This window comes from Balaenoptera physalus, assembly GCF_965194825.1.
Source record: "Balaenoptera physalus genome assembly, chromosome: 16".
NCBI lineage: Eukaryota > Metazoa > Chordata > Mammalia > Artiodactyla > Balaenopteridae > Balaenoptera > Balaenoptera physalus.
The window spans coordinates 26,665,951-26,693,184 of NC_138898.1; the positions used below are offsets into that span (position 1 = coordinate 26,665,951).

The following is a 27,234-nucleotide window of genomic DNA, read 5'->3' on the forward strand; positions in this document are numbered from 1 at the left end:
ACTTGGTGAGTCAGCAGGAATTTCCAAGTTGCCCGGCAACCCTGCCCTGTACCTCCCCTGATATTTAGCCCCTGACCCACCCAGATTTCTGCCACTTTCAAGAACACACTCATAATTCTTCAAATCACACTCTGAACCCTTGCTTTCTGGCTAATGAGTTTTGATCTGTTCTCAACCAATAATTATACAAGCTAAGCTAATCTAACTCATTTTGGAAAGAAAGGGGGCTATAGGGATATTACACATAGTTTGAGGCCATCTTATGAAGAGTTAAGAATCATTTGCCTGATCACATAGGCCACCGTCTTCTCTGTGCTCTTTACATTTCTTGTTGGTATATATATTTTTAAAGTCCTCTACTAAATTCTATTCTATAGTAGTTCTCCATGCTTCCCCCTAGTGAGGGTAAAAAAGGACTGCAGATAACTTCCTGTGAAATTCTACTTGTCTGTTACACGAGGCCTTCACAAACGTTGTTCCCTCTTTAAACAAATTCCCTTCCTTACTTTCTTGTCCAGATAACTCCTTGTCCTCTAAATCTCACTTTATGCCATTACTCCAGAAAGCCCTTCCCTTCTTTACTCGCCCAATCTAAATTAGGCCCCTATTACTCTCTCATAATGTCTTATAATATCACTTCACGGCATTTGTCATGATTTGTAATTATACTTTTGTGTGCATTAGGTTACCATTTACCCTGCCTTCCTCCCCATTAAAGCACAAGCTCCATGCAGGCAGGGACCATGTTGCTCACATCTCTATATCCAGTGCCCAGAACAGCATGGCACATAGTAGGTACTCAACATGTATTTGTTAAGTGATTAGCAGATTTTCTATAGAGGCCTAGGGTTTTCTAAACATAATATGCCCAGTACTAGCTTCTAGTTTCTTAGGATACAAATTGTTCATGGTGTCTTCTGAACACAGGGTCCTGTCACAGCAATAACCATATTTTATTATTTTTTGGCCATACTGCGTGGCTTGTGGGCTCTTAGTTCCCCAACCAGGCATTGAACCCAGACCACGGCAGTGAAAGCATGGAGTCCTAATCACTGGACCACCAGGGAATTCCTAATAACCACATTTTAAAATGTCTGCTCTCATCCACATACTTGAGTACTTGTTGCTTTAAATGTAATGCTAATCCTCCACAATGGCCCTGCCAGGTGGGGATTACTGGCCTTATTTTACAGACAAGGACCCCAAGGTTCAGAGAGGTAAACTAAATTCCTCATAGTCACACAGCTAGTAAGCAGAGGCACAACCAGGATTCAAGCCCAGCTCGGAGTCCACGGTCTGAGCTCCTTCTACTGAGTCCCCACTCCTCAGACAGGGTACATGACCCCCAGGGGGACACGCCAGCAGGCCTGAGCATATGAGAAACCATAAGACCAACAAGTGGCCCACTTCTGGTATTTTTTCTCTTGATGGTAAATAACACGAAATATTTCTGTGTTAAAAAAAGATATAGGGAGCTTCCCTGGTGGCGCAGTGGTTGAGAATCTGCCTGCCAATGCAGGGCACACGGGTTCAAGCCCTGGTCTGGGAAGATCCCACATGCCGCGGAGCAACTAGGCCCGTGCGCCACAACTACTGAGCCTGCGCGTCTGGAGCCTGTACTCCGCAACAAGAGAGGCAGCGATAGTGAGAGGCCCGCACACCGCAATGAGGAGTGGCCCCCGCTTGCCACAACTAGAGAAAGCCCTCGCACAGAAACAAGGACCCAACACAGCCAAAAATAAATTAATTAATTAATTAAAAAAATAATAATCTGTTAAAAAAAAAGATATACATTTTAAAGTATAATATGTAATAAATTTAAAGAAACATAAAAAACAAAACACAGAAATTAAAAGAAATTTCATGCCTGTCTCAGGAACCTTCATGGAAAAACACGAGAAGCACTCGTCACTCTTTCTTCATTTCATGTCCCTTTACCTCACTGCTATATTTTTAAAATGCCAACATTCCAACTCAATCTTCATTTTCCATTCCCACCCTCCTTTCACTAGAAAAATTCAAATGTTTAAAGAAATTGGCAGTGTGTCAGCCACAGGCAAGTCATTTTCAAAAACGTTAGTCATTTATGAGGACACCTTTTTGTAAGTACAATAAATCTGATTGATTTTTATTACACATCTTAGTTTAGAATCACTTTTACATTCCTAGACAAAGAGATGATACAAATAAATATCAGTTGTAAAATTAGAGCCCCAAGTATTGGCATATTCTTTGTCTAAAGGTAGCCAAAGAGAAGGTCAAGATCAATATTAACTCCAAGGAGCCATAAAGCCCACCGCCTCCTGCCTGCCCCAGGATCACTCCTTTCATAATTAACCTCAAAAGCATTTCATTCAAGAAAAAAGGGTGGGGAGAAGGGGGGCAGATTTCTGAACAGTACAAGACAAAACCTTGCATGACAGACAATAGCCAGGCCCACTCTTCTTATCCAGGTCCCTTTGAGCATTCCGATTATGGCTTTTAGAGAATATTAATAGCCCCCTTTTCGTCCACTGATGGCGCTGAGATGGCCCAAGGCGTTGTTTGCAGTGAGCCTCGACCTCAAGTGGGAAATGTGAGGCAGAACTGATATCCCACGTTAACAGGGAATCGACGCTTCTCAGAAACCTGGCAACGATTCTACATTCAGTGAAGGAGGACTTAACAAGAGTCAGACAGAAGTGGGGCATGGCCCACGCCTGAGCTGCAGAACTCTCTGACGCCCTTGGTCATGGAGGTGCGGGTGGTGAGATTCAAGCAGCATGCAGGCATTCGACGGAGGACAATCCAATATTAGGGCGGAGTCTTAAGAAAGTGCTTCATGCCTATGATTTGTGGCCTTGGGTTCTGAATTCAGGGGCCTGGGAGACATGGGATTTGAAATCTGAAGCCAGATACATTCCTACCAATCAGAGCAAAAGGGGACCTCACTGAAGGGGGTTGCACACTCTGTCAAACTCCTTCTCTCAGATGAGCCTCTTAGATCCTGTTAGACTTGCTGCCAGACTTCATTAGCTGCTGCTGACTTGAAGGCCCTCAGATGGCTTGGAACATTCTAGCATGACTACAGACATGAAAACCAGGTCCCTCAGTCGACTTGGTAGGTCTACACATTTGGCTCAATTCAGAGCCCAAAGCAGCAGCTTTCCGGTGGCAGCATGACATTCTACCGTCTACTCTATTCGAATATTTCTTGGATCCATTTTGAGAGAAGAAAAGCACCGGAGACTGCTCTGGGATGGGACGGCCTCACCTCCACCCAGGTGTTCTTCTACTTCGTTTCACAGACCACCAGATGAACACAGCCAAGTACAAGGCAAGTCTGTTTTCATAATCCTGCCTGTCAACGTGGCTTTCTTCTTTTGCCTTCTTAGAAAAGTTCTATGGTCACTCAATCACCTGTGGTCAGAATAGCCACCTCGAGACATCAGTATTCAGCTACAGTGTTATCTGCAATTTTCAGTTCTCAGATTTGCCAGATGGATATGTTCAGCCTAGAGAATTCAGACTAGCTTCGAGGAAATGTGGTGCAAGAGACAGGTGTAACCGGCAGGTCACCATCTTAGGCTACCCACCTCATTATATGGTTCCTGTTCAAACAGGTGAATTCTTAGTAAATAATAAAGAAGCAGAGTTCAATCCCGAGAAAGATGAGGGATGCCTCCATTATGCTCTGGGAATTGCTGAAAAGGGCCCTGGGTTCAGAAAGAATGGTTATAAAAAGGAGACAAGCTGTCAGACGAAAGAGCTCCATTTGTAGAGCACTAAGACATTGCACTTGGTACCTCCTCTTTCCCACGGGTTCTGATCCAGAAATGTGCCCTGGGAACTGAGCAGCTGAGTTAAAGTATAACTCAAGGCCCACCTGAGTCGCCACCTTCCCGAGGCACCGTGCCAGCAAGGTGCGCCGGTGTGGCTGACTGGGGACGCATATTGTCCCCTCAGGCTTGGCTCGTAGACTCAGACACCCACGTGGGAGCTTCCAGCCTGGATTAATCATTCAACGGGCCGTTAATACAGACAAAGGCAACAACTGCACGGTAGCATATTTCTAAAGTCGGGCAAGTTCTTGGTCTCCCTCTTACAAACACACACGGACACACTGGAAGAACACAGGCACCCTTGTGCTTGCACACCTGCACATAGTTATGAGCTTCTCTTAAGGGGAAATGAGTAACATTCACCTATGACCAACGTAAAATGAACCTTTGAATTTCAATAATACAAAGAACTAAAACTTACAAACCAAACTAGTATATGTAAACGGAAATTCCTAACTCTCTCCTCTGAGCCTATTCGATCGCACAGCCACACCTCGCCACCACCTTTGGCTCTGCCTGAGAAGAGCCACAGTTCTAGGATTAGGTGAGTTTTCTGCTGAAGACAGGCAAGATTCCTCTGCTTCCATCTGTTATATCTTCCCTTGCCAATGCACCAAGCCTCTTGACTCTTGACCTGCCTAGTCACCCCAATGCTCTCTATGCAAATATAGAACAAAACGGGGGATGCAAAAGTGCCACTATGTGTCTCGTCCCCCCAGCTCTCGTCCCATCAGAGAAGGCAGAGCCAGCCTCCCTTCTCCCACAAAACAGGCCCACTGCAGAGCATGCTCTGGAGGCAGAGGATGGGCCCAGGCAGGGACGCTCAGAGTATGCGTGAATGGGGAAAATGGTGACAAATGAAGAGTAAAGTGACACGGTGTATGGACATGGCATCAACTTACAGATTTACGTCTTTGACAAGATGGTCATGGTTTTGAGGTTTTAAAGAAGCTGTTTCCCTAAACTCTCCAAGGAGGCAAAGGGAATGTTATTTCTATTGCCTCTGACATTGAATCCTTCTGGAGCAGAAGTCGGTAGCTTCCTTGGTAAACATTTGCTCCTTCAGCAGATCCCAAAGGGAGATCCACTTCGTACTGAGGGGCATGGACCGTGCCCCTCGGAGGCTTGGCTCCAAATGAGATTTCTCATTTCTACCTACAAAAACAAGCACCTGTTCAAGTTCTAGGGCTTTCGCTTTCCAACCTCAGTATCATTTTATCCTGAGCCTCCAAAGACTTGGCCCTGCAGAGGTGACTCCTGATTCTGCCCTAGTGTTCAACAAGAAGGAAGCCCAGTGTAAAGAACAGGCTAGAAAGGAGAGGGGAGAGGGTGGGAGGGCAAGGGAAGGGAGAGGAGAAGGAGGCAAGGGAGAAGGGAAGCAAGGTCACTGGTCATTCTCTTGCTTTCCACTTCGGCTGTCGCACTTTACCTTACCCATGCATTTCTGAGATGCTAATTAAAGGACGGTTCCCAGAGGAGCTGAGTGCCAGATTATGACCAGCATGTTTCAACCAGATTAAGTTGGTTAATCTGCAAAGAGGCCATCGCTTCTCCCCAGGGGAATGGTTCTGAGTTTGGGCTCGAGTCCTCTCTGCAGGTTTTTGCTTGTCTCTTCTCTCAGAAGGCAAACGCTGTTTATACCCTGGGAGAGGAGGAAGTGGGTTTACTTTGGAACCAGCCCCCGAGACTGTGGATAAAGCTGAGATGCGGGGGTTCCTGAGGAAGAGGAGGAGGATCCCGACTTCCTTCCGCTTTTAGGCCTGCAAAAGTCAAGCACATGTGTACGTTACACATCCCGTCTCTGACACGGATCAGACTCCTTTCCCATCAAATGCCATTACATCTCAGGGTGGCCTTGCCTCAGGGGACTTTCACTTGTAAAACCACCAGAGACTGGCACAGCCTGCCCCTCTTCAATGGCCAACACAACCTGCCAACGGAGGAGTGCGATCTCAGGGGAGGGACTCTGATTCTCAGCAACTGTTATTCCATTAAAATCATATTTTGACTGTCTTCTCCAAACTGGTAAAGAATACTAAGTTTGCAAGTAGAGTTCACTCCTTTTTTGGTTTTCCACTCAATTATTTTCCTTAAACTTCAAATCCAGAATTTAATAAGATAGAATTTCTAATTTAGCACCAAATTAAATCCTTGGTCATTTAAACTGAGGCTCAGAGCCTGGGTTGTGGATTCAGATAGACCTAGGTTAACTCTGGCTCTGCCACTTACTTCCATGATAAACAAGCACTTTTGCCACCCTCTCCCCTCATTTGTCCTTGTTCAAACATGTTCTGTTCAAACATAGGTCACCAAAAGCCACTCACCTGGCCTTGGGTTTCTTATTTGCAGTGCTTTCAAAGGATGATGCATCCACCTGTATCTCATCTTCATCCTGCAGAGCCGCATCCAATGCAGCCTGGACTTTGGGGGCAATGGCGGGCCCCTCGTAGTCTCTGGTGGTCCGGCTGGGCATGTCCAGCTCCAGCAGCACGATGTTTTCTGCCTGCAGAAGCAGAGCCAAGACCAGCTAGGATGGCCTCCAATCACACAAAGAGAGTTCAAGCAATCTAAACCCAAGAACAGAACTGCAAATTTCATGCTACTCAAAGCCGACCAAGGGCCTGCCTGGAAGAAGTGATGTAGTTTTATAACTTTTTTCCTGGTGCAATTACAGATGATTTTTTTATTTTCTTCTCTATGCTTTTCTCTATTTTCCTTTTTTTTTAAAAAAAAACAACAACAACAACAGTGAACATGTATTCTATCCTAAGGGGAATAATCAGGGGAAAAGAATAAATTAAGTAAAACCCATTTATTGTAGACAACATGAAAATACAAAAAGATACGCAGAAGAAAACAGTAGTCACCAATAATCTCCCCACCTACGGCAGCTTTGATGAACTTTTTGGTTGCAGAGGGAAGGAGGCAGGTATGGTGTATATATGTGGAGGGTGTGTGTGTGGCAGTATACGTGCTTATTACCACATTTTAAAACTCAGACTGGGCCCTGCCTCATAACTGGCCTTGGAGAGGGATTCCCTCACTTGATGTCCGGCGGTGGGCCTTTACCTAGCTCCTAAATACCAAGTTGAGTGTGAAGAGGGAAGAACACCCGTGGTTCCGCATCTTCCCCTCTAGCTCCTCCCACGCAGTGGAGGTCAAGCCCCAGGGCCCCAGAGGGCGCACGAGGGGCCCCAGCTGGGAGAAGGTGGGGGAAAGAATGGCGTGGCTCCACTGATCACTTTTACATGTTGAGATACGGCATAACATTTCTCTTAATGGAGCCGGTCCATTGCTAAAAATCATCTGAGAGCCACTGCTTTAAATTCTACCTTTAGATCAAGGTAAGCCCCCTGGAAACCCACATATTTGATTTGTAGGCTTTAAAATCATGTTTTTGGCTTAAGACATGAAATAACCGGCAAGGTATGCACTCTCTGAAACTGCTAGAAAAAAGTTTCTGAGGATTCTGTGTGACACGTCACTCATCTTCCACTACATAAAGCCACACCTAATACATCTTTTTTGCTTTTGTTTTCTTTATGTAAAATAACTCAATGCCAGGAAGAACAGTGCCTGAGGAGCTAACTAATCCTAATCTGTTTTGCTCTGGCTGCTAAGGGAGATTCAAAAACATTTAAAAATTTTTAAGTGAAAATCTTTCATTGTAATACAGGGAATTCCCTGGCGGTCCAGTGGTTAGGACTTGGTGCTTTCATTGCTGTGGTCCAGGTTCGATCCCTGGTCGGGGAACTACGATCCCATAAGCCACGTAGTGCGGCCTAAATAGATAAATAAATAAAAGTCATACCAGTTCCCCATTGATAGTTAGAAAATACAGATAAGCAAAAACAAGAAATTTTAAAATGAGTTCACTTCCATTAACCAGCGACAACCAGTTCACATTTTGATCTACTTCGCACCAGATTTTTTAATTCATATATACACTTCCAGTACCAATTGCTCTATAACTTAAAAACACACGTGTCTCCTGATTCATCCACTTACCAGCTACCTGACCTTTAAGCCACAGGACTGACCGAACAGAGTAGGTGAGAGGGCTCAATCAGAGAAAGCAGCAAAGTGCTGAGTACAGCGCCTGGCACACAGCAAGTGCTTATCAACAGAAGCCTGTACAGTATTTTTATTGTAAAATACGTTTGGGTCATTAAATAGTCATCAATTATGTCACTTCAAATAACTACTTGACTCACATACATTATGTTAAATGGAAGGACCGTCAGCTCTTTAACGCATTTCCATCTCCTGTTACTAGACGTCTACTTTCCCAACTCCCCGTGAGGCCATTCTGAAGCTCATTATTGGCTACATGGACAGTATGTTTGGACTCTCCTCCTTCCCTCCTGATTTGCTAAATCTCATTCTCTTTTACCTTTGTATTTACTATCATTTGTTATTTATTAATTATATTTATCTATTATTTGTTATAATTGTTATTATTAATATAACTGTCCTCAGGTCCCTCTGGAAAGAGGATACAAACTGTGACTTTGCAGACCGGTGCCTAAGGGTTTACATAAATCTAATCTCTTCTAAGAGAGAGGAGAGAGAAATGCGAGTACAATCTTCTCACCCTATATCGAGCCTCTGGACGAATCATCATGGACATTCTTGCGTGCTGGCTCAATGGTCTCTTGTATCCCACAGCTGATACTGGCCGCTTCATCATCTGTTGATTCCTGGAAAGGGACTGTGGTGGTCAAAGCCCTGGCTGGCGCGTGTTCCACAGCCCCAGGATCGGTACTGTGGAACAGAAAACTGAGCCTTCTTTAGCTAGAACCTGAAGCAAGAAACTCCCCGGACTGATGGCTGACATGTAAACGGGGCAGGAGCTGCTTCTATTTTCTGCTGGAGAGGCTTTCTGATTCAAGTGTGAGCATCACGCATCTCTTAAGCTGGAAGGGCCCTGAGTCATTCTCCAGTTCTTAGACAGCAGGCACGAAGCCTAGCTGTAGACACTCTCCACCCCCACAGCCTTGGCAGACATCTCCCATCTTTCCAGCGGAATCCAGATGCAGACTGAGAATCCTTCTCCACATTGCCAGACTGACACGTAAGAGAACACCTATGTACCGCCCCTCCCTTGGCCCAGCACGTTTCACTTGACAGCTGGGGGAGCTGAAAAGCAGGAACTTGGGAAAGGTCATTAGTTCACTGTGATAAAGTCTCCCAATTCCTAATACCATACTCATCACCAAACTTTTACCTCATGGACTTATGGCAGCCACAAAGACCTGCAATTGGTTCCAAGTTTAAATGGATCAAACTGTGTTCTTACCATACCTCTCTGGCCAAGCCCAGCTTATCAACATTCTTTCCCTCCTCCCCACCTTAAAGTCTACTTGAAGTCATTTGTGACTTACTCCAGTCTGGTTATAGGATGTAATTTCCAATGATCTTCCTCTTCATCAAAGAAGGATCTATTCATAATTTTACTTTTTTCTTCCAGAGGGATGAAGTTTTCTATAATAAGATGCCTGTAAGAGCACACATACACGGGTGAATAGATGGAGAAAGAATACGAATGGGGTGTTGGCTATCTGGTCCCACGTGAAGTAAGTAATAGGTAAGGGTCAAGTCACTCAGCAAACATTTGCTGAGCAGGCACTGTGGGCCTAGCATCATACAAAGAGCTGGGGTACAGACATGAATGACACTTGGTTCTGCCTGAGATAGACAAACACTCTTAGGTATGCTGACAGGTCTGTCCTAGGAATATGGAAAGCTCACTTATGCCCAAGGAGTAGCAGCTTGAGGAGGTGAAAGGACTAAAGAGGAAGGCAATGCCTGGGCTATGCTGGAGTGAACACGTGCTAAGTGAAGTATTTTGGGAGGGCCACTGGTACTGCTAAGCCAGCTCGTTAACTTCCAAAATGCTGAAAACAGATTAGAAATTAAACTGCCTTCCTCCAATCCTATGCATTGTTGCCCAAGGTGGAGAACTCCACATTCTAATCACCAGAACACAGAGCAGAACGAGATGGCTTTCAGTCCCTTAGACCCCTGAGAATGGAGACCATTCCTGAGAAGAGTCTCTGCCTAAGAAGCACCCAGGGAACATGGCAAACAGTGAAACTGGAACCCACTGGGTTGTGTCTCTCCATGGTGATGACAATCTCCTGCCCCCTCTCTGTGTTCACTCTTTCAAAACCTCAGGACAGAACAATGCCAAAGGGGTGCTAACGTGGGAGGGACACAAAACACCACAGAGGTTTAAGGTGCTATGAGAAACAGGCTGACTCGCTGTTTATTCAAAAGATATTAATTAGAGGGACTTCCCTGGTGGCTCAGTGGTTAAGAATCCGACTGCCAGTGCAGGGGATACTGGTTCGAGCTCTGGTCCAGGAAGATCCCACATGCTGCAGAACAACTAAGCCCGTGCACCACAACTACTGAGCCTACGCTCTAGAGCCTGCAAGCCACAACTACTGAGCCCGTGTGCCACAACTACTGAGCCTGTGCGCCACAACTACTGAAGCCCACGCACCTAGAGCCCGTGCTCTGCAACAAGAGAAGCCACCGCAATGAGAAGCTCACGCACCACACCGAAGACTAGGCCCCGCTCCCTGCAACTAGAGAAAGCCCGAGTGCAGCAACAAACACCCAACACAGCCAAAAATATATATATAATAATAATAATAATAATAATTTTAAAAAAAGATATTAATAAGAGACATAGCAATGAAAATGGCTTCCTTAAAGACAAAAATATTTTGGAGAGAAGAAATTTTCTCTTTATTTGATATTTAATAAACTATTTTTTATAACATATATATTTTTTTCTTTCTGATTTTAAAGGTCCTATTTATACATTAGAAAATGTAAGAAATACAATTACACACAATTTCACCACCCAGAGATACTCTTATTATTTTGGCATATTTTGTTCTGACCTTTTTTCTAGGTGTACATGCCTAGAAAGAGGACTGACACACACATTTAATTTTAAGGGCTCCTTTCCAAATTTAAAACTTAATCATTAAAAGAATCTCTTTGAAAAGTTCCTCTTTTTTTTTTTTTTTTTTGGCCATGCCTCGCGGCATGTAGGCTCTTAGTTCCCCGACCAGAGATTGAACCTGTGTCTCCTGGAGTGGAAACGTGTAGTCTTAACCACTGGACCACCAGGGAAGTCCCCTGGAAAGTTCCTCTTTAAAGAAAACTTCGAGCAAATGTGGTGGAAGGGCCGATATTAAAAAAACATCATTTTGCAAAACCCCGAATGAAATAGTGCAGCCAGACAAAGATCATTGCTGGCTGAAACCATTAGCTCAGTGGTTCTCAAGCCAGGCTGCACATCAATAGCAGTTACAATATTTTAGCCAAACCTCATGAGAGATCAACGGTTCTCAAAGTGTGTTCACCAAACCAGCAGGAGCAACACCTGGTACTCGTTGTGAATGCAAATGCTCAGGTCCCACCCCAGACATACTGAATCAGATTCTCTGGGTGTGGGGCCCAGCAATCTGCATTTAACAAGCCCTTTGGATGATCTGGTGCCTGCTGAAAGTTTAAGGACCACTGCCCTAGACCAATGAAATTAGAATCTCTTAGCGGGGACACAAGCATCACTATTTTTAAAAACTCCTCAGGTGATTTCGGTGCGCAGCCAAGGTTGAGCACTCACTTTCAGTTAAAGAGAAGTAAGGGAGATAGAGCCACAAGTTAAATGGCACTGTGAAGAAGCAGACTGACAAATCCAGAACGTGGGATGTTTCTTTAGGCTATCTGCCCTAGCCTTTTCAACAAGTCAACTATGAAAAACAGTTTTTAACAGGGAAAAGGATTGCTCCAGATTAAAATAAGCTTAAGAGACATAATAACCAAATGCAATTTTGGTTCTTATGTAGATCTTAATATTAATAAACCAAGAAAATCTGAATATGGACAGGGTACGAGAGAAACAATGTTAATTTTGTTGGGTGGAAAGATACCATTACGTACGCAAAAATCTATTTTATTTCTTCTACACTACACTAGCAATAAACATTCTGAAAATAAAATTAAGAAAACAATTCCATATACAATAGCATCAAAAAAATAAAATACTTAGGTATAAATCTAACAAAAGAGGTGCAAAGACTGCACTGAAAACTATAAACATTCTTGACAGAAATTAAAGAAGATTTACATAAATGTAAAGACATCCCATGTTCATGGATCAGAATACTTAATACTGTTAAGATGACAATACTCTCCAAATTGATCTATACAGTCAACACAGTCCCTATCAAAATCTCAGCTGGCTTTTTTTGCAGAAATTGAAAAGCCAATCTTAAAGTTTATATGGAAATGTAAGGGACCCTGAATAGCCACAAAGAATCTTGAAAAAGAACAACAAAGTTGGAAGACTCACATTTCCTCATTTCAAAACTTACTACAAAGCTACAGTAATCAAGACAGTGCGGTACTGGCATAAGGATAGACATACAGCTCAATCGAACAATACTGAGAATTCAGAAATAAACCCTTACATTTATGGTCAACTGACTTTCAACAAGGGTGCAAAGACAATGAGAGAAGAGCCTTTGCAACAAATGGTGCTGGAACAACTGGATATCCACATACAAAAGAATGCATTTGGAACCATACCTCAGACTATACAAGAAATTAACTAAAAATGGATCACAGACCTAAATGTAAGACCTAAAACTGTAAGACTCTTGGATAACCTAAGAGAACTGAAAACCTAAGTCCACAATAAAACTTGTACACAAATGTTCATAGCAGCATTATTCATTACAACTAAAAGGTAGAAACAACCCAAATGTCCATCAACTAATGAATGGAAAAAATGTGGAATATCCATACAATACCATATTGTTCAGCCATTAAAAAGAATGAAGTGCTAACATGCTACAACATGGATGACCCCTGAAAGCATGTTAATTGAAAGAAACCAGTCACAAAAGACCACATATTGTATAATTCCATTTATATGAAAGGTCGAGAATAGGCAAATTTATGGAGACAGAAAGTAGACCAGTAGTTATTAGGCTGGGGGAGGCGGTAATGAGGAGTGACTGATAATTGGTACAGGGTTTCTTTGGGTGGGGGCCGGGGGCACACACAGATGTTCTAAAATTAGATTGTGGTGATGACTTTACAACCCTGTAAATGTATTTTTTTAAAATGACTTGTAGGGGGGTTGCCTGGTGGCTTAGTGGTTAGGATTTCGGGCTTTCAGTGCCGTGGCCCAGGTTCAATCCCTAGTCAGGAAACTGAGATCCCGCAAGCCACGCAGCACGGCCGGAAAAACAAATGACTTGTATACTTTAAACAGGTGAATTGTATGATATGTGAATTATACCTCAATAAAGCTTTTTTTAAGAAAAGCACTGTGGTCATGTATGTAGGTATATAGGAATAACATGAGGTAAGATTTGCTTTAAAATATTTTTATGAAAGATAGAGGACAAAAGATTGTTTATCATGGAATCTGGGTGATGGGTATTTGGCTGTTCATTATACCATTCAGAAAATTCTAGTTAATAAAAGATTCCCTTTTATCAATAGATAGAAGCCTTCTTTTTTTTTTTTTAATAAATTTATTTATTTATTTATTTATTATTTATTTTTGGCTGTGTTGGGTCTTCGTTTCTGTGCGAGGGCTTTCTCCAGTTGTGGCGAGTGGGGGCCACTCTTTATCACGGTGCGCGGGCCTCTCACTGTCGCGGCCTCTCCCCTTGCGGAGTACAGGCTCCAGATGCACAGGCTCAGTAGTTGTGGCACACGGGCTTAGTTGCTCCGCGGCATGTGGGATCTTCCCAGACCAGGGCTCGAACCTGTGTCCCCCGCACTGGCAGGCGGACTCTTAACCACTGCGCCACCAGGGAAGCCCGATAGAAGCCTTCTTTAAAGGCAGGAAGGTAGAGTGGAAAGGAACTTGGAGATCATCTGGTGAAGATGTTCAGTTAACACATGGGACCCAGAGACAGAAAATAACTTTCTTTGGAATAAACAGAAGACAGACAAGGTGGCAGGAGATGGGGTGGAGAGAAGTAGGGCCCTGTCCTCAGGGGTGTGTTTCTTAGTGAACAAACAGCCACCCAGCAAGTGCTAGGGGAGCCCGGGAAGGCCCAGAGCTTACTTGAGCTTCAGCTCCCTGGTGAGCTCGTTCTGTGTCTGTTCCAGCTCCTGCCGCTCCTTGATGTGCTCTTCTTGGAGGTCATGGATCTCTGCCTTCACTGCCTGAAGCTTGGAGAAGAGCTGGAACCAACAGGAGAGGCAGGTGACGGGGGCAGCCCTCTAGACAACAGAGTTCTCCCTCTGCCCCAAGCCTCAAGGCACCTCTGCCTGGCCTCACTCCTTTCATACCTTTTTGAGTTTCTTGGTCTTGATGTCCACCTCTTGCTGCAACGAGCTGTACGTCTCTTTCAGTTCCAAGGTCTCCTCGTCGCGGCTTTCCATCTGTTGCTGGATTTCTCTTTCTCGACGTTTCTGAGCAACATCACAAGATTGATCAGTGTGCCTAGAGACAAGGTCTAGACAAGAACATGGGGCTGGGTGCTCCAGATCAGGGTCTCCCGCCAGGAAGGGGTGACACACCTCAGTCCCGTTCCCTTTGAAGAGTCTAATACAAGAGATATTGGCTCCGTCGCATTAACACACCTCACCCCACCCCATTCTCTCCAAAAAGGAATGAAAAGTTACCTGCTCTGCAATTTCCTGCCGTTTCTGCTCCAGGATTTTCTGCTGTTCGTTTGTATGATCTACTATATTTTTTCCTCCAACAAGCAGCTTACTCTCCATGGCCTTTGTGAGGAAAAAGTAGAATCCATCTGATGAGTGGTCTCCCTCAGAACACAGCCCCTCACAGGGAAGCCCATGAAAGATAAAGAGCTCAGGACTGAGCCCAAGGGGATGAACTCTAGGGGAAAATATGGTGTGCTCAGCTGTACCCTTCCCATCACGGGTGGGGCTGAGGCGGCTTCAGTGGGGGCTTTATCTTGGAAACACTGAAGATACAGCTTCCCCAGACATACATGAACTTCAGCTTTCTTTTTAAAAAACACTTTTTTGGTTTGTTTGTACAAAGTATTTGACCCCACTAAGAACCTATGAAGCACCTCCTATGTGCTAGGTACTGAGGATGCAGCTGTAAATACAAATCACAAAGCTGAGAGTCCACTGAGGGCCACAGACAAGTAAGCGGCCTCTTACCCTATGCAGTCAGATCCCATCAGGAGGAAAAGACCGAGTAATAAGGGGAGAGGCACACTGGAGGGAGAGAATTCTGGCTTTTGGAGGGAGTCAGGGAAAGCTTCCTGTCTCAAGGAATTAGCTAAGAAAAAAAATTTTTTTCAGAGGGTAGGGTAGGGAGTGGTGATACATGAAGTTGGCAAAGCAATCAGGGGTCAACTCAAAAACCTCCAAGTCCCGTTAAGGGAGACTAAGTTTGACCCTGAGAACCGCAGGAACCACTGATGTGTCCTTTGAGCGTTAGGGTACAAAATCATATTTGTGTTTTAGAAACAAAACTCCCCTGCGACAGGAAGAATACCTGGAAAAGGGCAGGCTGGGTGGAAGGAGAACAGACAGGAGGCCGTTCTAAGGGTCCAGGCCTGGGCTAGGGCAGTAGTGGCTGGGGAGAGCAGAGTGGATGGGTCCAAGAGGGGCAGCATTCAGAGGCTTAAGGGGGAGGGAGCAGCAGGCAGCAATGGTAACTCTTCGGAGTCCGGCTCGACTGAGAAAAGGCAGGCAGGAGCAGGCTCTGGGTGGCCGTGGGCATCTCCGTGGAAACGTCCAGTAGGCAGAGACTATCGGGCTGGGATATTAGGAGACAGCTCTGGGCTGACTATATAGACTGCAAGACTTCAGCATTTAGATGGTGGCTGAAGCCAGGGGAAGGATTTGCACCTGAAAAGCATGGACTCCAAAAACCCCACAACCTTGCTTTTAAGAAACTTATACCCCTGCTGCCATGTTTCAGGGAGCACGTGAAATTTTCCTCTTCTCTCAAAACGAAGGGGCTGGACTGATTACTAACCCTCCCCTCACCACACACACCCTTCTGGCTCTAAAATTCTTTTGTCCTGTGATTTTACAGCATCCAGGGATGGAGAAAGACAGATGTAATGTCATTCTCCCATAAATAAAACTTGTAAGAGGTACAGTGACCTTGAGGTGATGCTGAGTCTTGCCACACTCGGCTTCTGAGAGTTGCCCAAATATCCCAGGTTGTTTAAAGGGTCCAGGTGGTTCCTGGGCTTGAATAACAGATGTGATCTTAAAAAACAGCATGGAAATCAAACATGGGCACACCCAGTTACACAAGTGCAGGAGTGAGGAGGGGTGAAGTGACATAATGGAATCCCATAGTAAGCCCCTCCCTGGAACACAGTTACCTCCTAATTGTGTTGTATGTGACTCCATTTTCACACCAGGTCTTGAAAGTCCTGGAAAGGACCCCTGCCTCTGAAGTAAAATAGGACCCAGCTCTGTGAAAGGGCTACTATGATGCCACAGATAAAGTACAGCTTCATATGGCAGGGGAAGGGGAAGCAAGAAAGAGATCACTTGTCATTTTTAAATTAATAAACACAGATACATTTTATAGTAGAAGTTAAAGTTTGCACAAATTCCATAAGATAGAACTTCAAAGGAATTTTGGGTTGTGGTCAAGCAGTGGTCTTCCTCAGATTTCCAGCGCTAGCTCTGCGCTCTCTTCTGCCATTAAAGCCCTATGGCAGCCCAGAGTCCAGGCACCTGATGGAATTGTACACTGTGGACAGAAAGAACACTCGACACAAGGGGCGCCTCCACGCTCTAGAATACAATTCAGCCATTGCCACACAGTGGTTGACTGCAAGGGAGCCTCTGGGCGGGGGGTGGTGACGGAACCGTTCTGTATCTTGCTTAATCAGAGACACAGCATATTAACACCACAAGGAGATCTCAGTGTATATCTACCAGATATACAGAAAGTCAAGTCTGCTAATCACAAGTGTTGGTAAGGATGAGGAACAACCAGGACCCATACCCTTCTGGTAGAGGCTTCAATTCACAGGGCCACGTTAGAAAGTGACATGTCATTGTCTAGTGAAGGTGAAGCTACACGCACCCTAAGTCCTGATGGTGTCAGGCAAGAAACTCTCGCGCACACGTGTTCTCCTGGAGCCAAGTACAAGGAATTCAGGGCAAAAAAAAAAAAAAAAAGAAACAGAAACAACCCACACTATCAGGAGAATGGGATACCACGGAATTCTCAGAACAATTATAATGAATGAGTCACAGCTTCAGGCATCAATATGGGTAACTCTCATTAACATAACATTTAGCAAATAAAAGTAGATCGCAGTAGTGGGATTCCATTTATATAAAAGATAAAAATTATGTGAAACTAAAACTATCTTTTATGTAGAGATATATATACACATTTGGGAAAACTATAAAGAAAAGCAAGGAAAGAATAAACACCAAATCCAAGATAACAGTCACCTCTGAGCGGGCGGGGACACAAAGAGCTTGTAAAGCTATGGATGCTGTTCTATTTCTTATACTGGGCCGGGGCGGGGGAGGGGGTACATGGGTGTTAGTCTTATTGCTGTCAAAGAAAAATTGTTTTTCTTCATCCAATTCAATTCAACGAATGTTCCTTGGACACTGGGTGTCACAAACCCTAAAGAGACACCATCTTTCATATCATTTTTTTGATAAAACAAAAAGATTTGAAAGAAAAAAGACCACGCCTAAGGCAGGGTACAGTACCTTGATTTTGGCACCCAGCATCTCGGCAGCATCCTTTTCCCGCCGCAGATCCTCCATCTTTTTCTCCTTCTCCTTCAGCAGCCTCATCTTCTCCTCTGCAACCAAGCTGTGGTCCTCTACAATGGCCCGCTTCTCGATCTCCAGTTTTTCTTGCTGTTCCCGCCAGTAATCATCCTTATCATCCCCTTCTTCCTCACCCTCTTCTCCCTCCTCCTCCTCCTCTTCCCCACCCCCACCACCACCACCACCTTCCCTCCTCTTCTCTCGCCTCTTCCTTCTGCCAATGGACCGTTTTTCTAGCTGGGCCTTGAGCCGAGCAATCTCTTCCTGGAATTCTCGAAGGAGGGCATCCTTAGGGTCCTCATTGACCCTTGGCTTGTTCTTAATATTCTTGGCACGGTTGGCGTATCTCAGAGTGGTTAGAGTCTCTTCTACGTTGTACGAGGCAGGCCCCACGTTGGCCACCATCACAGTTTTAGCGTTGCCACCGAGAGAATCTTGGAGGAGCCTGGTAAGCTTTGAGTCCCGATATGGAATGTGAGTGCTTTTGCCGTCCACCAGGGCAGAGATGACGTTACCCAAGGCTGAAAGGGACAGGTTGATCTTGGTCGCTTCCTTCAATCTTTCCCCTTGCGCACCGGTCTTGGCCTGCCGTTCGCTGCCAGCAAGATCTACAAGGTTCAGTTTCCCTACCCGGATATGGTTTTCGCCATCGAGGCCCACCTCACTGCACTCAATGGTGATGACAAAAATTGCATGCGAACGGGAACTGTGCTCGTTCATGTTGGTAGCACCGACAGAACGGTTCTGGTTCCCCACGTTCATCACGTGCTCTATTTCCTTCACGCTCTTGGTGACAAAGGAAGACAGGTCTTTCACGTACACTCCAGTGTCCGGCCTCTCCTTGAGCTCGAGCCTTTTGGTCTGATCCTTTGAGAGCAGATCTCGGATCTCCTCCTGGTAGATCTCTAAGTAAGAAGCCCTGACCAGGTACTGTTGATTCTGGGATCGAGAGATATGGGTGAAGATGTGATCAAACGAGTTAGGGATGACCCCTCTTTTTTCAGGGTCGCCCCGGACTCCTTCCATCGTGTAGGTTTTCCCAGTCCCGGTCTGTCCATAAGCAAAAATCGTCCCATTGAAACCCTGCAGGACGGAGTCCACCAGTGGTCGGAACGTCTCGTCGTAGAGTTCAAACTGCTTGGCGTTCCAGTCGTAGACGGCATCAAAGGTGAAGGTCTTGGGCATTTCATGGGCCACTCCCTTGGGGTTCTTCACCGACACCTGCCCCAGCTTCACGTCCACATCCACCACCTTGTCGTACGAAGCAGCCTTTTCCTTGCCATTCATGGGCCGACAGCGAACCACCACCCGGACTGACTCTGAGCTTTTCAACTTTGACATGATGAGCTCTGACCAGGTCGATCTTAAGGGCTGTGAATCCAAATTAAGTGTCACGATGCTAGGGTCCTAGGAAAAACAAAACAAAAGTAAGCAAGGACAGTACAGTTGTCACTGGGGGCTGCTGAAAAGCAGATGACACACCCAGGTCACCTCCATCTTGCCAACCTTCTGACAGCCGCACTTAATAACTTCACTCCATTGGATATTTCCTCACGGGATCTTAACCAGCTGCAGTGCGAAAAATAAAAGCACTAGTCCACCTATAGTGTTAACTAGCTTGTCCTCCCTTCAACTGATATTTTATCTTATACTACAGGCTGAGGCAGCTGGAAACTTTATAAAAGCCTGGGTAATCTTACATGCTGTGGAACTACTACAACCTCTGCACAGAGCCATTTGGAACTATCTATCTAAATTTAAAATGCACGTCCCTTTTGATCTAGCAGCTGTATTTCTAAGAATTTATCCTACAGATAGAAGGATATCTGTGTTGTGGCATCATTTGTGGTAGCAACAGATTGCAGGCAACCCCAATTCCCATCAAGAGGGGACTGATTAAATAAATTTAATATATTTAATATATACAAATCCTGGAATCCTGGGCAGTTACTAAAAAGAATGTGCTAACCTAAATGCAATCCTAAAACAAGATATGTTGTTAAGTGAAAAACGCAGATGAGGAACAACGTGTATAGTACAGTTTACACACGCATGCTACAATGTAAGTATACATGTAAAAGTGGTAACAGTGGCAGCCTCTGCAGGGGAACTATGGGCCCCGATGACACTCAGAGGTCTAGAGAGAGAAAAACGACATCGACACTCAGAGGTCTAGAGAGAGAAAAACGACTTTTCACAGTACAATTGTTTGTACTGTTTGAATTTCCTATCTTGTACTGATAATACTTTTCCATTCTAAAATCATCAACTATGGCTTGTGCAAAATGTATTCAAATAAACAAGGATGTGGGGTAATACATTACAAAGAAAGCACTTATCCAATCAATAAATTTAATACAATTTGAATGCAAATAAGAAAATAGATGTTAAGAAATGTTTAAATAAAACCAAAAACAGAACTTCATTCGGTGCTGAAAAACTCAGGGAGCAGAAGAAAGTATGATTAAATGGGTCCTTTGGGAAGGGGTAGGGAGCAAGCAGATCAGAGCAAAGAGGTATGTACAAGGACCTTAAACTCCCGAAAACCTCAGTGCAAGGGTTTTTAAAAAACAGGTAATTCACATGGTTCTTGACTCAAAAGCCCCTTGGGTGACAGATCTCTCTCCTTTACCTGTTCTCCAGCCACCCAGTTCCCTGCTTACAAGGTGAGTGTTATTAGATTTTTATCCTCCTGAACTAGTTTAACAAGCAAATATGTATTAATACATACTTACCCTTTCCCTTTTTACACAAGTGTAGTATGTTATACACAGTAATATGCAGTGTCCTGCATCTTGCTTTTTTTTCATTAAACAACCTATCTTGGAGTTTGTTCCCCTCAGTAAATGCAGAGCTGCCTTATTCTTTATGACAGCAGCAAAATATCCCTCTGTATGGAAGCATCATTATTTATTTAACCACTACTCTAGCACTTAAGCTGTTTCTGATATTTTACTGTGAAAAACCTAGGACCACACCCTTTCATGTGTGGGAAAATCTATCTGTAAGGATAAATTTCCAGAAGCGCAATTGCTGGATCACAGGATATACGCATTTGTAATTTTAGTAGATACTTGAACAGTAATAACAGGATCCTTTTTAGTTGTGAGAATGACCTATTCTTTGCCAACAAAAGGTGGGAAAATGTGAAGCAGGGATGGGCCACTCTAGGTATATATGCTGCAAGTTAATAAACACAGAGTCAATATGTTCCTCCGTTGGTCTTTCATAAAAACATTGTTCTGCCGCTAAGCGCATGGAAACATGACAAGTTATTTTTCATACTTCTTCTAGTTGCTATATTAATAAAATAATGTTGTCTAGAATGCAGAACCAGAAGACCTCTTACCCTCTCTTCAACCATTTTCTATAAAATCTGTAAAATAGGGGTAATTCTCCTTCGTTTTGGATGCTTGTGAGACTAAAAGCCACTTACAAAGGTGGAAGTACTTTGTGAACTAATATAAAGCTGGATTAAAATTAACTAATACAGTTTCATCCAAAACCCTTGTCACAGGGTCATTTCAGAGATTACTAGTGAGCCCTAATTTTATGCATTAAACATCTCTAACATCTTCTCTTATTCAATTTGTAGTCATCATCCTTAAAAAAAAAAAAATCAGCTGAAATTGAGATCCAAATACCTAATCAGTATTCAATTAGAAGTAAATCTCAAGCCATTTAAAGAAAACTATGTAAAAGGCAGCCCTTCATTGATCACCTTCCAGATGCTACTAGAATTTTGCCAGATGTTTCGAACCAGATGTCAGAATGGCCAGTCTGTTTACTGCGTCTCCTTTTCTTTTCCGGGGGAATGGCCCCCCAGGCTACAGCTGTGGCCGATCCCTTGCCTGTGTCTCTCCCTCCATTTCAGCAGAGGCCTGCAAAAGCTGTCTAGGTGCCAGGCCCGAACCCAGCCCCCTGAGCCTCCTTTGGGGAGGCAGCAGCAGAGCAGGGGATAGTTAGACAAGACCTGAGACTTGAAGGAGTAAGAAACAGAAAGGGGTGGGTGGGGAACGGGTCACTGGAGAGGATCAATTCTTTTACATTACATACCCGGGAAGAGGCCGAGCTGTCCAGCTTTTACCTATGAAAACAATGTGGCCTCAAGCCTGTTTAATAAGAAAAGCCTGCGGCAGGCTTTCTTGCAGATCTTGATGTTCAGATGCTTCTGTTACAGCCGCATATATTTTTAAGCTCTCCAAAACAATAAAAACAAAGGAATGATAATGACCTACAATAATCTTAAAAATCTTTTAAAAAGAAGTAATACCCAAAGCCTGAGTCCCCTTAATTAAATCTCCTTGATTTGGAACACAGAACAACATTTCTTTTCTGAACTCACAGAGCTCGGCTGAGCTAGTCATGTACTACTGACATATTATTTCAGGAAGATGGACTAATTTAATTTCCTGCCACCAGGGCTTAAAATCTCGCTGTGGGTCCTCCTCAAAGGAGAGGGTTTTCTTGGAAGGATGCCCTGATTCTCTTTCTTTACTTTATTACCTTCCTTCTCCTTCTTCTGGTCAGTCTAATTACAGTGATAAATCTTTAAAGGAACTCACAGCATTGCCAGGAAAGAAGGAACCACAGGTCAGCAGTTCAGCATTTTTGTCCTGAATACTTTTTCTGCTAGAACTTGTCATCCCGATGTTAACAACCACCATTTGAATGGCTACTACACGAGAAAAACTGAGTCTTTCCCTAACTTCATCTCTTTTGTCCGCTGAGGAAATCAGTTGCACATTTCTCATGGCAGCCACTCTCTTCCAGAATCTTTGAGGACTTGCCTGGTGGCGCAGTGGTTAAGAATCCGCCTGCCAACGCAGCGGACACAGGTTTGAGCCCTGGTCTGGGAAGCAACGTGCCACGGAGCAACTAAGCCCGTGTGCCACAACTACTGAGCCCACGCACCTAGAGCCCCTACTCCTCAACGGGAGAGGCCACCGCAACAAGAAGCCCGCGCACTGCAGTGAAGAGCAGCTCCCACTCGCTGCAACTGGAGAAGGCCTGCGCGTAGCAACAAAGACCCAACACAGCCAAAAATAAATAAATTAATTAATTAATTTAAAAAAAAAAGAATCTTACATGTTTGGATTCACGCACTCTCACCTTTCCTAGCTGTCATGGAGTCCACCTCAAATTCTAGAACCAGGTGCAGATTGGATGCTTAGTAACTACTGGCTTCCTATAGAGATTCTAGGATAGAGGTCACAGACTGGTCACATTCTACCTGCCCCCGCTCGCCTCAACTAGAGAAAGCCCGCATGCAGCAACGAAGATGCAACGCAGCCAAAAATAAATAAATAAATTTTAAAAAAGAGAGAGAGCAGTGTTGTTAAAAACAAAAAACCTCCCAGCAATTCCACGCCTATATTTGTGTATGTCCTGGTGAAAAACCTTTGCACCTGAGCACAAGGAAACACAGACAAGGATGCTTCCTGCAGCACTGTTAAAATAGTAGAAAACTGGAAACAACCTAACCATCCATTTATAGAGGAATTGAAAAATAAAATATGGTATATTCATATTACAGATAGTATACTATTCAGTAGTTCAAAGGAATAAATTAGAGCAGGGGTCAGCAAATGACAGCCCACAGGCCAAATCCAGTCCATAGCCTGTTTTTGTAAATGAAGTTTTATTGGAACACAACCATACCCCTTTGTTTACATATCATCTATGTCTGCTTTAGCTATAAAATAGCACAGCTGAGTAGCTGCAGCAGACAGTATGGCCCACAGAACATAAAATATTTACCACCTGATCTTTTACTAAAAAAGTGTGCCAAACCTGAATTAGAGTTATATATATTTACATGGATAAATAAATAGGTTGAGTGGAAAAGCAAGCTGCAGAGTGACAATTATGACTAAAAACTTAGAAAACAATATGGTGCTCATGGATTTGCATTTATGTATACATAAGTATTCCCCAAAATGGGTAGAAGGATATACAACAATTTATGATAGTGGCTGCCCAAATTGGGCAGGGTGAAATGTAGAGAATGGGACAAGAAATGTGAAGAATTTTTCAATTTTATCTGTAATATTTTATCATTTCTCCTAAAGAAAGAGAGAAACAGGGAATGAGACTTGAAGCAAATAAGAGAAAATGTTTAATGACTATCAATTCTGTTTCCTATATTTTTCTCTGAATGTTTAAGATTTCTCGAAAAAGAAAAGAAAAAAGAAAACCAGCAATTTCACATTGAAACAAAAAAACCAGATTTTCTGCTTCTCTGGAATAATGGGAATATCTGACAGCCCAGGCCCCAAGTGGCAGCAGTCGTAACTGAGTGACGGCTGCCCCTCTAATGGGCCCGGCCACCCAATCCTCCCCAGCCCATACTCCCTACTGCCTCACACCCAGCATGCTCTGCTCATTTATACTGCCTGCCTGGCTCCTGTAGGCATCCCTGCCCATGACCAAACTCATGTATGCATGATCTAATTGAGAAAGGCCTGCCATGCTAGTCCACCTTTTTTTTTTCTTTTTAATATTTATGTATTTATGTATGTATTTATTTATTTGGCTGTGCTAGGTCTTAGTTGTGGCACGAGGGATCTTTGTTGCAGCATGCATGTGGGATCTAGTTCCCTGACCAGGGATCAAACCCAGGCCCGCTGCATTGGGAGCGTGGAGTCTTAACCACTGGACCACCAGGGAAGTCCTAGTCCATCTTTTAAAATGACATTTACCAAGGCTCTGTAATGACATGGAATATGCTTAGAATAAATGAAAAAGCAGTTTACAAAACTGAATGCATGCAATCACAATTGTATAAAAATAAGACACACATCAAAACATTAATAGTGGTCCACTTTGTGTGATGGGACTACATATAGGTGATTTCCCCTGCTCCTTCGACATTTCTATATTTTTCGAATTTTCTGTAACAAGCATGTGGTATCTTCAAATGGGAAAAAATAAAGGTCTGGCAATTCACCAGAAACATCCCTGCAAGGAGGAGCAATCTGCGGGCACACAAAGTGCATACTAATGCATCTTTAATCAATGCACTCCAATGCAATGCTGTCTAAGATCTGACCGAGCAACCACCTGCCAACTGTCTGGCCTAGAGTTCAAGGACTCAGAGTGTCTGAAAGGCAGCCCAAACTATGGGTCACAGGGGCCATCAGGAAAGCACTGCAACACTCAGGCAAGAAGATAAAAGTGACTCCCTATTAACCAGCCCAAACCAAGTCCCTGTGCAGGTTTCTCTCAAGGGAAGCAGCTGTTTATACTCTGTATCCAACTCATCACCATCAACACTACTTGTTTCTCAACTGTTGCTAATTTTTTTTTGGTTTTTTTGGGTTTTTTAAAAATTATTTATTTATTTATTTATTTATTTATTTATGGCTGTGTCGGGTCTTCATTTCTGTGCGAGGGCTTTCTCTAGTTGCGGCAAGTGGGGGCCACTCTTCATCACGGTGCGCGGGCCTCTCATTATCGCGGCCTCTCTTGTTGTGGAGCACAGGCTCCAGACGCACAGGCTCAGTAATTGTGGCTCACGGGCCTAGTTGCTCCGCGGCATGTGGGATCTTCCCCGACCAGGGCTCGAACCCGTGTCCCCTGCATTGGCAGGCAGACTCTCAACCACTGCGCCACCAGGGAAGCCCCTTGCTAACTGTTTTGAAGTATCAGGACTCCTTGTTTGCAAACCCTGAACCAACACCAAGAGAGCAAGTCCAACTCTGGGTCTCTGGTTTCAATGACGGCCAGTTATCAAAATGTGAATTACACAATTTTCAGAACAAGATTATTCATCTCCAGTTGAAAAAATAACATCCCTGTCTGGAGAACTTTTAAAAGGACATGGAATGTATGTTGAGAGACTAGTCCTATATTTGCTTCTATGTACATAAAATATATCTGAAGGGATATGCAAGAGCCAGATAACAACACTGGTTGCCTGTAGGGAAAAGAGCTGGGTGGCTGAAGGCCAAGAGTATAAGGGAGGCTTTGCAGTGTATATCCTTTTATACCTCTTGAATCATATAAATATATTACCTAGTCAGAAAAATCAAATTAGGGGAGAAAAAAGATGGAAAAAATCTGTAAAATTAACTATATCCAGGTGTTAAAACTCATTTTCTCTTTTCATCTATCCACATGAATATAATGTAATAAAATGTTTTAACAATGAACAAAGGGCCCTAGTAGTAAAACTACTTGTCTCAACTTCATGGTAAAGCTTCATAAAAGAGCTTCTATGAGGTCTACAGCAATGGAAATCCTTAACTTTCTAATGTCAATGTAGCATGTCACGTAGCCTCAGCCATAAAAGGCATTCAGAGCAAAGATGTCAAAATAACAGACTAATAAAATATATTCTGGGGACTTCCCTGGCGGTCCAGTGGTTTAGACTTCGCCTTCCAATGTAGAGGGTGCGGGTTCGATCCCTGGTTGGGGAGCTAAGATCCTACATGCCTCGCGGCCAAAAAGCCAAAACATAAAACAGAAGCAATACTGTAACAAATTCAATCAACACTTTAAAAATGGTCCACATCAAAAAATAAATAAAATAAAATAAATTTATTTTAGTGTAATATAGTGTAATAACAGGCACTGTTTATAAACACAAGGTCATCTTTTTTTTGTAAGCCAAACAGTTGTGTGAACTGTCTAAACACTTTCAAACTGTCTCTTACAGTACATATGAGAGCCACAGAATCTCAAACTGGCACATATTATTTGAGGGCATCTGAGCAATCAATATCAAAACACTGAAATGCAATACTCAAAATATAATACTCCCTTGAAACAGCAACTCCATTTCTTGGAACTATTTTAAGGTCTTCAGTGAATAACTGAATACATGTGCAAGATGTATGTACACCTTTATGTTTATCTCAGCAGCATCTCTAACCACTTAAATACTCATTGATAAGGGATTGGTTAGATTATGACACATCTCTACAATGGGAAATTATGCAGTCATTAAGAATGGCAATATAGGGCTTCCCTGGTGGTGCAGTGGTTAAGAATCCTCCTGCCGATGCAGGGGACACGGGTTCGAGCCCTGGTTCGGGAAGATCCCACATGACGCGGAGCAGCTAAGCCCGTGCGCCACAACTACTGAGCCTGGGCTCTGGAGCCCACGAGCCACAGCTACTGAAGCCCGTGCGCCTAGAGCCTGTGCTCTGCAACAAGAGAAGCCACCGCAATGAGAAGCCCGCGCACCGCAACTAAGAGTAGCCCCCACTCGCCGCAAGTAGAGAAAGCCCGCACGCAGCAACGAAGACCCAATGCAGCCAAAAATAAATAAAATAAAATAAAATAAAATAAATAAAATTATATAAAAAAAGCAGGCTACCAAACAGAAGACTTACTATGATGGGATTTATGTTTACATGTGTACATGCACAAGTGCAGAGAAAGTTGTGAATGAGACAGTGTAAAGTCATGATTCAAAGCATGAACTTTAGTATTCAATGGGTCAGCATTTGAATTTCTGCTCTGCCACTTAGCTATAAAATCTTGAGAAAGTTACATTAAGTCATAGTTTCTTCTACAAAATGGGATTAATAACAACATCTACCATAAAGAACTGTTCTAAGGATTATTAAATAAGCTAATAAATGTTAAATGGTTAGCCTAGTGCAAGATGTGTAAT

At 43.7% G+C, this 27,234-nt stretch overlaps 1 protein-coding gene across 7 annotated transcripts in view; it reads right to left on the reverse strand.

Moving 5' to 3' along the window:
• Positions 1 to 2,097: 2,097 nt before the first annotated feature.
• Positions 2,098 to 27,234, reverse strand: part of KIF3B (kinesin family member 3B) — a 37,499-nt gene continuing 12,362 nt past the window's right edge. For 4 of the 7 annotated variants that reach the window (XM_082432142.1, XM_082432143.1, XM_082432141.1 and 1 more), the window contains 8 exons: positions 17,550 to 19,019; positions 14,493 to 14,594; positions 14,157 to 14,279; positions 13,930 to 14,048; positions 9,206 to 9,319; positions 8,416 to 8,521; positions 6,146 to 6,324; positions 2,098 to 5,581 (listed from right to left, as the gene is read on the reverse strand). In XM_082432142.1, the coding sequence (XP_082288268.1) occupies positions 5,485 to 5,581; positions 6,146 to 6,324; positions 8,416 to 8,521; positions 9,206 to 9,319; positions 13,930 to 14,048; positions 14,157 to 14,279; positions 14,493 to 14,594; positions 17,550 to 18,953 (2,244 nt within the window). In that variant the 5' untranslated portion in view covers positions 18,954 to 19,019 and the 3' untranslated portion in view covers positions 2,098 to 5,484. Of the gene's footprint in view, positions 5,582 to 6,145; positions 6,325 to 6,618; positions 7,604 to 8,415; positions 8,522 to 9,205; positions 9,320 to 13,929; positions 14,049 to 14,156; positions 14,280 to 14,492; positions 14,595 to 17,549; positions 19,020 to 27,234 lie in introns of those variants that run through there. The other 3 variants (XM_082432145.1, XM_082432146.1, XM_082432147.1) reach the window with 3 other exon arrangements.